Genomic DNA, 12,657 nt, shown 5'->3' on the forward strand with positions numbered 1-12,657 from the left:
CTCTCGTGGCCGAGATGGCGCGGTCCTAGGGTTGTTTTGATCACACACACCCAACACACACACACACACCTATAAACACTCGGGCCACGCCGGGTACCCCCCCCCCCGCTAGTATATATATATATATATATATATATATATATATATATATATATATATATAAAACACACACAAATATATATATTAGTGGTCTGGCAAGGCCACAGGGGAGATAACAAGCAAAAAAAAAATTACACTCAGCAAAATTTATCCCAAAACAGCAAAACTGAAGCTAGCCTGTCAGGACACTATATATACAAATGTAGGCAAATTTGGTAATATTTTATTGGTTTAAAAATATAGGTTCTTTTTTACCAATTGTCATAAAATTTCAACGATATGTATATGGTATCCTGCAGGCCAGCTTCAGTTTTGCTGCTTTGGTTGTCTCCCCTGTGACCTTGCCAACCCACTAATATATATATATATATATATATATATATATATATATATATATATATATATATATATATATATATATATATATATATATAGAGAGAGAGAGAGTTTTAGTAGTTTTTCATTCTTCCTCTTCCAAAAAAGCTATTAGTCCAAAGTCTTTCGTTGGAAAACTCCTTTGTTTGTAAGTCAAACACTTCATCAGTTTGCTTCCAAGAATTCACACTAATCTGGATAAGATTGTAAGGATCATTAGTTGTTTACGATTAAAAATTGTTTTGGGGATTAAAAATTTATTTTTATCTCATGGCTTCTCAGCAGTTTTATATATATATATATATATATATATATATATATATATATATATATATTTATATACAGGGTGACTCAGAAAAAAAAAAGGACTTTCAATTGTTCTTCTGAGCATTTTAGGGCCAACGGAGAAAAAAAGGCCAAAGACCCTAGTGTTTTGATGTAATATTTTGAATATAATAAACTAGTTATGACCAAAGTTTCATTTCATTCGGACAAAACACTATGAAACGGGGCCTAATTTTAGTTGGGGCCTGTTTTTTTTAGTCATCATGTAACTATATATATAATTATTAAATGATAGAAAAAATATTATAAATATATTTTCAAAGAAATCTTATAGAATGATATCCAGTGATATGAAAATTCCTAATACATCAATAGATGCTTAGTATTGAATGTACATCATTAATATAGGATATACAAGAGTGAAAAAAGTAAAATATATCATCTAAAACTGAACACATTTTTTTGTTGTATATTTTAACATTTGAAGTTAAGCACTTTAGGTGACTCTTTTTCCTGTTGCAATTTCACTAGTAGCCTAGTGAGAGATGCCCTTTTCTTTTTAATGCAGCCTCTTTTCCACAGAAGAGATATTGCAAGTCTGTCTCTGCTTTATCGTTATTTTCATGGCAAGTGCTTCAATCTATGGTGTCCCCTAGTCAAACTTTCACGAAAAACACTGATAAGTGGTGACTCCTATGTAAAAAAAAAAAAAAAAAAAAACTGCTTTTAGCATTTGTTTATATAAATTCTTTTTTTTTTTTTTTTTTTTTTAAACTTTTATTTATTTTTCATAGGAGTTTCAAGGACTTTGCGGTTTTAAATTCTCCTCAGTTTCTATTCTAAATGTTTGATCTCTGTTATTCCATATCCCGGATACATACATGAATATTTGACCTTGATTAACGTTTATTTTGGGGGATGTTGGTAGACATTAATCTTCAAACGCTGAATTAAAAAAATTATTAACATTAACATTTTTTTTTTTTTCAATTTGCCAAAAAAGTTTTTTTTTATTCTATGCAAATATAACTTTTTATAAAATCCTTCTAAAAACAGTTTTCATTTGTCTTTAATCTTTCTTAAAACTGCCTACAAACTTTAAATTTAAAAAAAAATATATTATTTCAAAGGTTTACTTAATCGTGACCATCATAAATAGAAGTAGGCCTAATTACTGAAAAATTACGTCATGCGCAAGCAAGATATGTCAAATAGGAGTGTATATGGTTCATTTTGGAATTTGGGGGGATGTTGAAATAATTTGGCTTGTCATTAGGATGTTATTTGAATTATAAATAGATTATTATAGTTGTACCCATCAGAGTTGCTAAGGGTTAACGTAAATTGATATGTAGATGATGAAAAGAGGATTAATCTATAGATGATCCTTTTAGATATAATCCTTTCTGGCATACAATGGCTATGGGTGAAACAACTTCAGTGTAAGTTTGACTGTAATATGTTTGTAGATGAATTACACCCACTTCCATTGTGTCTTGATTGTTGCGAGACAAGTAAAATTACAGTATATTTTAATCAATAAAAACACACACACACACACACACACACACTAAATGATAAAATTCACTAATATTAAACTTTAGATTTATTCACTGCAGAATTGATCCTGACAGCTTTCTAATGTGCATTTTAAAAGCAGCTGAAGAAGGAATTTTCCTGAAATATCTTATATGGGCCCTACATTAGTGACATTGAGAGCAAGTAATATTTGTAATTGAAAAAAAAAAGTCATAATAAAAGCGAAAAACTTATTTCACTTTTACTTTTGTATCCATCTTATTTTGATTTAAATCCACTTAAATCTAATATTTCTATGCAATGAAATCACCTGCTATAAATTCTCTTTCACACACACACACACACACACACACACACACACACACACACACACACACGCACGCCCGCACACACATATATTATGTGTCAGTTTTCAGTATTTACTCAGTGCTCAATATATGAGTTGAGCAAGGTAGTAAGTTATGAAAATACATGACAATTAAGCTACACAATTTTCTGTATTTCTTTTCTGTAGGCAATTGTCAGGCTAAAATGATAGTGTTGGCTCCCACTCATATCTAAGTATTGGGTTCTAATCTTCATTTTTTTTTTTCTTTGTTAATATCCATGAATGGTATGACTTCAAAGGCTTATCTATGATAGAAGAGCCATGGACGGTGTTCACAGGGAAGAGCAGGTGGCGAATAAGATTGTTTATGCCGCTCTCTTCTCCTTGATTTTCCCTCCTCTTCTCCATACATAATCCATGATATCTTGATGTGTTGTTCTCTGCATGTTCCAATCCCTGCAGTTTGTTTACATGAGGATGTGTCTATGCTGATTAAGACCAGTGTTCATTTCAGATGGTCTTTACGCATTTTGGGGACTCGTTTCTGATCCCATTAGCAAGCTCACCATAGAGAATTTTTTTTTGAGGAGCCTGTATGAATCCATTCTGTGTATGTAGTTTGCCCAGCAGAGGTAGTGGTGGACCATGGCTATCTCAATACAAATAAGATTGTTGTATATAAATTTTTAGGGGTTGAAATCAGCAATAAATAAATAAATAAATAAATAAATAAAATGATGCTGTTTCTGTTCTAAAGATCTGCCAAGAAATCATTATTGTAATATATTTTTTAAAAGATAATAAAGTCTTTTTTTTTTTTTTTTTAATAAAATTTAAAATCTCAATTTTTTTTTTTTTTTTTTACTGTAATAATATTTTGTTCTTTTGTGGTTTTCATCAAATGGATTCATGTTATATCTGGAGCAATTTCTATAAAAAAAAATTGTAAACTGTTGTAAAATTCATTCATTATATGTTTAATAATGTGGAATCAATCGAATTTGTAAAAACCAAAAAATACTGAGAAAATTTGGAATTATAAATTTATTCAAGTCAGTAAATAACCTAAAGACAAAAATTGGAGTCATTTCTCATATAGGGCTTATGTGTATGCGATATAAATTGCAAAATTAACTAATATTTGTTTTGAAAAAATACATTTTATTAATTAAACATTATTTGTTATTGTTTTTTTTAATTCAATGACTTTTGATTTTAAAATAACAAATAGTTCTGTTTAGCAATATTGTTTTATTTACTGGTTAATTATACAGAAAAAAAATGTTTTAGTGTTTACCACAACGTTATGAATGAAATATCTATTTTAAATTAATACTCCACATACTTCAAGGAATGAACTTTCCAACCTGATAGAGAGGCCACAAACCAGCTTATCTATAAATATAAAAGCGAAAATGTATGTATGTATGTGTGTTCGCTTTTTCTGTGTGTCTACAAAAGGCTTTTTTTCAGAGAAGCGGTTGCTCGCTTCACAACTTTTTAAAACTTTTTATATCTCATATAAATCGTAATATCTCACAGTTAACAATGAAGCTCGCCTGTCTATTTAATTTGCAGGATTTCGGGAAGATAAATATTCAACATTTATCGCTCGCCGCATGTGGGTTAGTCTTTTTCCTATAACATCTTGGGGGGGGGAAGCGTTCAGCAATAAATGAATACTATCCCACAGTCAAACTTGACCTCAGTAACTCATTAAAACGGGCACCTGCCAAATCCAAGTAATTAAATAAATTCAAACGTGTTTCCGTTAGCATCTCGCGGTGGGGCAATCGTTAACGCCGCACTTTTTTTTTTTCACACTTTAATTTACAACTTTGCCTCAATGGTTCGGGTTCGATCCTCATACTTACATTTTTTTTTTTAACCCCATCCCCCCACACACCTCCAAACACCCGGGCAACGCTGGGTACCCCTCGCTAGTCTATAATATAAATCTCGCATGTCTGTTTAAATGTATGTATACATGTATGTTTGTATGTCTGCCTAAAACTTTCGATAGAGGCAATAGATTTTCACGAGATTGGTATCATTTTCAAGCTCGACCCTTCAGACAACAAATATCGACAAATTGGCCAAGAACATTAATTCCCCCATCCTCAACTGGGCACTTTTCTGTAGGGAGGAGTTGCTTTTTTTTTGTTGATATTTTCGAAAGTCATCCCCTCTTTTTGATTGTCTAACCTTAATTTAAACCTACGTTACTTCTGGTTTGGCAATAGTCACAACAGCAAACACGTCACTTTTTGTTTTCATATTCTTTTCCTCCTTCGCAGTATGGGTTCAAGTCTACCTGCCTACCACCACTTTTTGTTTTTGCTCAACATACACTTCTAAACACCCGGGCAACGCTGGACACCCCGGCTAGTCTAATATTTAAAAGGCAATATGGGCACATGCGTTTGTGTATGTCCATGAAGGACATTTTTTGCTGCAGGTTCTCGCGTCGGTTAGATTCCGGGATAAGTTTTCTTATACTTCCTAGATAGTAATATCTTAGATTTGCAAACGGACATTGTCTCTATCTTTTTTTTTTTTATCGTTTTAAAAAATTCCCTCCATGCCGTCGTTTCGAAACGTTTTTTTGTCTTTTTCGTATAAATAAAGCGAAACTAATCGAACACAAACTTCCGACCTTCACCTGGGTAGTATCTGTTCTGTAATTCATCCTTAGTCAATGTAGGGGAAACCTTTCATACTGTGAGAATTAGTATTTATTTGGATACTGCCAGAGTGCCTCCTTTTTTTTTGGGGGGGGGCTGCCTTTCCCCCACATTAAAAACGACCTTTGGCGAAGGTTTAAAAGCAATGCCATTTCTGCAAGTCATCTTTTTGATTGACTACGTTTAATTTGAATGTTTTATACTTCCGGTCACATCATGGAGTAGGGGTAAAGCGTCAGGTTTTCTTTCAGTTTTTTCCCGCTTTCGCGTCACGGGATGGAGCCTGACTCTCTGCCTACTACCAGTTTTTTTCTTTTTCACCTCTAAACACCCGGGCAACGCCGGGCACCCAGACTAGTCTATCTATCTATAAAAGTGAACGTGTGGGTGTGTGTGTACATTTCTCTACGCAATAACTCTGTCAATTTTAAGTCTACAGACTTGAAATTTGATATACAGAATACTGAGATTTGGGAAAATCTTTGTAATCCGTTTTCAGCCAGAAATTTGGCTGTTAAGGGTTCAATGTTCAACGATTTGACCTTTGAGAACTCTACCAAACTCCTCCGCCAATTTTGGGTCTAAACACTTGAAATTTTAGATATAGGTTCCTTGGACATGGATCTAACTTAATAACGATTTGAACCCAAAACAATAAATGTTAAAGGGTCATGATAGGGGTCAAAGTTTTAAAAAATTTGACCTCTGCGGTCTCTACCAAATTACTCAGACAATTTCTGGTCTAAACATTTTAAATTTTACATAAAGGGTATTCAGAGATAGGGCAAGCTTTTTAATCGGTTTAGGCCGAAAATTTGAGCTACCAATATATAAATGTATGTATGTATGTTTGCATGTCTGCCTAAAACCTTCGACAGAGGCAACGGATCAGTATTTTGAAGCTCGACCTTTCGGACGACAAATACCTAAAAATTGGCTAAAAACATTAATTTCTTCACCCTCAACTGGGCACTTTTCTACAGGGAGAGGTCGCTTTTTTCGACAATATTTTCGAAAGTCATCCCCTCTTTTCGATTGTCTAGCCTTAATTTAAACCTACGTCACTTTCAGTTTGGCAGTGGTTGTAACAGCAAAGACGTCACGTTTTTTCCCCGTTCTTTTTTTCCTTCACGGTACAGGTTCGAGCCTGCCTTCCTACTATCACTTTTTTTTTTTTTTTTTTGCTCACCATACCCCTCCAAACACCCGGGCAACGCCGGGATGAAATGCTAGTTTAAAATAAATCTAATATTGTTTTCTTTTTTTTTTTTATTTCAGCTTGTCGGTGGAGAATTTGAAATAGAAACAAATTTTATCATACAAGAATCACAGAATGTATTTTTCATGCTTCAGTCCCTTAGTGCTTGTTCTCCAACTCTCCAGGTAAAACCTCTTTCACTTTTTCTTTTTATATTTGTGACAGTACGTCCCGGTTGAGAAATCCCAAAAGGGAATGTATCCATGAAACTGTATCCTATGAAAAAAAAAAAAAATGTAACTTGCCGGCCATGAAATTATTACGGCCAAGTAGCACTTTACCACCGAGATATAGAAGGTCTGTTAACTGAAAAATGCTTGCAGGTAGTGTAGATTTGTCGAACTGTTACTACCGATGTTATATGACAGCATTTAAAAAAAGAGCATTAAAACATGTTAAAAAAGAAAAGAAAGGAATCCAATTCGATTAATAATGAAACTGAACGTTATTCAATATAAAATATAAATATAATCGATGTAAAATTATGTAATTTTAAAAGCAATATGCAATCTAATAATGATAAAACTGAATTATGAATTTAAGGAACAAACAATTAAAGAAACATAAAACACAAACAATTCTTGGCCTTCAAGACAAGATCACAGTGTAGTAGTATCTGTTCTGATGCTGCAATTCACCTTTTCTGTCCTCGGTTAGGGGAGGAGAAATCTTTCATGACTAAGACAATTTTTATTTTTATTCCTATCTAGAGTGCCCCTTATTGAGGAGCTGGATTTTCCCCACAAGATTATATGTTGAAATATTTAAATAACTATTACTTTTAATGCAGAAATTATATTTAAAGTTTTGGTTTTCTGTTCTTCTATGTTAATTTTTTCCCTTGTTTTTCATCAAAATGTGTAGCGTATTTTCATCAGTTACATGGTTAGGAATCCTATACTCCACTATAGTCTTGATTTTCATATCAGTGCAGAATTACAGAAATGAAGTTCAAATCATATCATAGTGCAGAATACATGACTACGAAAATGAAGTTCACATAACTACTAAAAGACAATCATACCATAATGTGAACATTGGTTAAAAACTAAGAAAATAGAGTAAGCATCTACAATATTAAATCAGGTTGGTGGTGAATTTGGGAGAGGACATTATTATTATTATTATTATTATTTCACTCAATAGGAGTTGTCTCACAGGCCATCATCAATGATTGCTCACTGGCAGTAAATTGTAGTATTCGTTGGAGACAAAATGACAACAAGTCGCCCCAGATTTCCAATGTTCTCCACTTCTTGACTACTCTTGTAGATGATTGCACACAACAGCCGTTTGCCATTTGAATTACAAACTTCCAGTGGAGTTCTGGTTAGTACTCTCCCACTTCGGACTTTCCATCCTCCCTGACTCTAAACAACTAGTTGGTGTGGCGCTAGTCGATGTCATCTACAGTTTTTTTTTTTTTTTTTTTTTTTTTCACTTCATGGAGAATGTGAACCCTGCGTAAACGGTTTTTAATTTAATGGCTGCTCCCTGAGGTTTTCTTTCACTTTCTTTATATATATCTTTTTTGTAATCGAGCATATATTTTATTTTTTTAATTTTTTCTTAGTTCTTTAATTAAATTTGATTCATACTTTTATTTCATGCTTGTTTTTATTTTGTTTTCATTTATTTTTATTATTATATTTTCCACACTAATATTTTTATTTTTTCATACATATTCAAATAATACTTTTGGGCTTTTTTGCCTCAAATGATACCTTCAAAAAGTTTTTGTGATTAAATAAACCAATTAAAACCTGTTTACATAGGCTCCACATTCCCTGTGAAGTACCTTTTTTATTATTGTTGTTGTAATAATAATAATAATAATGATGGTGCTTGTGCAGTGTATTCACCATACTATATTTTAGATAAGATTTTCAAGATAAATTAAATTTTCATGGTATCTTTTTTTTTCATAAAATTGTTAGGTGAAAGTGCAGAATAGTTAGAGAGCCCCCCCCCCCCCCTCCTGTTAAGAATGTTTCTAAATAACGTTACTATTTCAGCACTGTGCGTACAACATTTATTTATAAGATAAAACACAAGCAAATATGTTCATGAAAATTTAACATACTCTTTATTTTTAGTTCATATCAAAACTTTAATTAAAATTGATTAGTTAATGAATTTTTAAGATAAAACCCGACCATTTTGTATGTCTTGGGAGAGAATAGAGAATTTCCTATTTCATTTCCCATTTCAGTCATGTAAGTTATTTACAGATAAAATGTTATAAAACAAACAAACAAAAACTTTTATGTTTTAAATATATTTCAAAGAAATAAATTACTCCCGGTGCTAAAATATTGAATTCATCGATCGTTTTAGTTAAAAACAAAACAAAGAACAAAACAACAAAATAAAACACAAAAAAGAAAACTGTTGTAAAAAAAAAAAAATGCTTCTAACGTTAAAATAATTGGAAATACTCATTGAAAAGTTTAATTTATTATTAAAAGAACGGACTGAAAAATATTCTCATAAAAATTATTTGTTTTGCAGTTTAAAAAATAAATAAAATTAAATATTCGACTTCCTTCGATAGATATACAAATTCAACAACAGTCCACTTACTGTTATATTTTGTTTAATTGTAATAATAATGTAAATGGAGAATTGTTTTATCTCTTTAGGAAAATAAAAAAGATATAATTATAACAACCACAACATAAGGCAATGAAAAATATTTTTTATGGCCACATGGTTGAACACAGGAACATTTAGGCACCTTCGTGCCTTTACCTACATATTGGTCTGGTAATGACGTCACGCTGTCATGTTCACTGGCCTAATCTCTCGGTAGCCGTGACTTCACCCAGCGCTGTCATGGAATACCCCAACTAGATTCACGGTTGATGAAATACAAGGCAATAAAATGACGAAACAACACGACTATATATGCGTATTATATACATCTCATTTTATTATACATTAAAATTCAATAAACAAAAATAAATAAATAATAATAATAAAAACATGCAGACGGTGCCTAACGGGTCCAGGAAAGGGAGGAGGCAAATGACAAAGAAAAACTGTTCAAATAAACACTACCTCTTTTCTCTCCTTTCTCTGTTTTCGTTATCTTTTTTTTTTTATCGTATGAAATAATAGTTAGGTCATACAAGGCAAACAGAAATTTTGGAAATAGGGTATGATTATGAATATTTTCAGTATTAAGGAGATCATCCATCCAAAGCCTATTTTTGGCACTTTTTTTTAGTCATAAAATGTTTCAATCATAGTCATTTTTGTTTTTCATATGAATTACAAAATATCTGATATTTTCCCCAAGCCTTTGGCCTTGATAGAGGGGAGACTAAAACTTGCTGCTATGGTTTCAAATGATCTGAAATAACAGCAAGGGGAGACTTGATTCCAAATATTTCTAATCTGTTATATCTCCCCTCTTTTGGAAATAGGTTACGATTATGAATATCTTCAGTATCAAATAATCCTTATACATTGTGAAATTTATTTTATGTATGAAAACCAAAGAGAAAATGCGTGTGTGCGTGTGTGTGTGTGTGTGTGTATATATATATATATATATATATATATATATATATATATATATATATATATATAAAAGAAACATTGAACAGAGTGCTCAATTACTACTATACAAGTCTCCTATATTTTTTACTAGTGGGGAATAGGGGGCGGCTTTGTCCAGTCCTAAAATACATTTAAATATATTTTAATCCATGCAGACTTTGTATTATTACATAGCCAATTCTCTATTGAATATTATATTATACCTAATATAATATAGTATAATAATATAATATACTGATTTCAAAAGTAAAAAAAAAAAATGACTTTGGTGCCATCAACTAGAATCGAAACCAAAACATTTAGCACTCCAGCCATATTTCCTACAATTTGAGCTATTGACAAATGAGAAAGATTTAAAATTAAACTTCTTCAATCTATGAATGAATTTGCACATGTGCAAAAGTAATAGAAATATGTCACAAATTGAAATGAACATTTTGCAATTCAGCTTACTGGCATATTTCTGTGCGCATTATCCATCCACCCAAACAAAGATTTTACTAATGGCGTATGATTACTATTTTCTGTTAATGTTGGTGTTATGTGACCAGTAATTTTAGAGTTTATCAATTAAATATTTTCACACACACACACACACATACACACATCTACTGTGCTATTTATATAGATAATTATTTTTTTTATTTACTAGTATTTTCCATAAAACAGATATTAATTCTATCCTCACTGTCAGAAAGATCGCCATTTCGATAAGGATAGGACACCCGAAACATGTGTCACATCTAAAAAAGCATCAAAAGATTAAAAAAAATTTCTTTTTAAATGGCGGCATCACATAAAAACAATAAATGAACGTTTGTTCTTTGCTGAAACAAATCTATTCTTAGTTTTGTACTTGAGCGACAGAACTGTCTGGCGCTCAAGTCAATTGTATTTTGTAGATAACATTTAGCAGCATCGTTTCTATATGCGCAGTTGCCAGTGTTGCAATTGTGCAGCAGCTTAGAGGTTGTCTATGCAACTAACATTTATCAGTAGGAAACACAATGGTCCTGTTTGTTAACAGGTTTTTGTTATAGTGTGGTCTTTTGTACGATTCAATTCTAACACTTTTGTTATCTTTTATAATGAGTGACAAATTTGGGTGATTTTACTGCCAATAAAACTCATCAAGTTTGCCATTAAAACTCTCAGAATCTTTTTTGGCAAAACTTGAAGAATTTTTTTATTTTCGTCTTTTTTTTTTTTTCATTTTTTCCAATGGATTAGTATTGAATGGACACTAGTGTACCATATTATCAAAAAACAAAAAAAAAATCAATATTTAAATATGTGGGGGTGCTCAGTTTCTAATGCAACGTTCTAGTAAATCGAGCACCCATTCTGAAATCATTCGATTTTTTTTTTTTTTTTTTTCGGCCATATTTCGCGAATTTAGCCTTTTTTAAATTTAGCTTTTTAAAATAATCTTTAAAAAAGGCTAAATTCGTGAAATTTGGCCCAAAACGTTGAGTTGCTCTAAATTGGATGATCGATTTACTAAAACGTTACATTAGAAACTGAGCAACCCCTACAACTATTTAAATATTTACTTTTTAACATTTTTTTGTTTTTTGATAATCTGATAGACTAGTGTCCATTCGATAATAATCTGCTGAAAAATTGAAAAAAAGATGAAAATAAAAGAAATGGTAAATGTTACCTACAACAGAACACCGATCAGTCTAATTTTTTGTTTTTTTTTTGTTTTAGAGGTATTTGAAGTCGCTGACAACGAATCTGATAATCAAATCCATCGCAAATTTACCGTTTGCATGGTATGAACCCCTTTATTATAGTGAAGTGACTTATCACATCATGGAGGAATCTTTAGTAGACATTTGAAATAACAAGTAAAAAAAAATGCGTTTTTTTTGTGTGTGTTATGTAGTTTTTAATTCTTTTTAATTGATCTAAAAATTAAGTTTTCACGAGTGGTTTATGAAAACATATTTTTATGTTTTTCTTTCTTTTGGGGGGGGCGTGGGAGGTATTCAATTATAGAATTTGTGTAATTTAACAGGTGCTTCTGCAGTTTAATTAACCGTTTTTCCGTAAGTAAGGTGCCGACATTTACCAAGTAGAATACCGTTTAGCATTTCACCGCCCCCCCTCTCCAATGCAAACAGAATTTTTGTGAAATTTTAAACGGTATTCCATTTGGTAAATGTCGGCACCTTACTTATGGAAAAACAGTTAATTAAACTGCAGAAGCACCTGTTAAACTACACAAGTTCTATAATTGAATACCCACCCCCGAAAAAAGAAAGAAAAACATCACTATTAAACTACACAAGTTCTATAATTGACCCCCCCCCCCAAAAAAAAAAAAAAAAAAAAAAAAAAAAAAACAGAAAACATAAAAATATGTTTTTGTAAACTCGTGAAAACTTTTTTGGATCAATTAAAAAGCATCAAAAACTATGTAACAAAAAAAAAGTGGTCCATTTTTTTTTTTTTTTTTTTTTCAACTTTATTATTTCAAATTTCTGCTAAAAAGATTCCTTCGCGATGTGATAAGTCAC

The 12,657-nt window shown here is 31.6% G+C and overlaps 1 protein-coding gene across 8 annotated transcripts in view; it reads left to right on the plus strand.

The window, feature by feature from the left end:
• LOC145268225 (neurobeachin-like) overlaps positions 1 to 12,657 on the plus strand; it is a 607,546-nt gene that overhangs the window by 147,816 nt on the left and 447,073 nt on the right. For all 8 annotated transcript variants that reach the window (XM_080123533.1, XM_080123540.1, XM_080123535.1 and 5 more), the window contains exon 2: positions 6,589 to 6,693. In XM_080123533.1, coding sequence (XP_079979659.1) covers positions 6,589 to 6,693 — 105 coding nt within the window. The remainder of the gene's footprint in view (positions 1 to 6,588; positions 6,694 to 12,657) is intronic.

The sequence above is a fragment of the Euprymna scolopes genome, chromosome 43 (genome assembly GCF_053919585.1).
Source record: "Euprymna scolopes isolate OS-2025 chromosome 43, ASM5391958v1, whole genome shotgun sequence".
Classification (NCBI taxonomy): Eukaryota; Metazoa; Mollusca; class Cephalopoda; order Sepiida; family Sepiolidae; genus Euprymna; species Euprymna scolopes.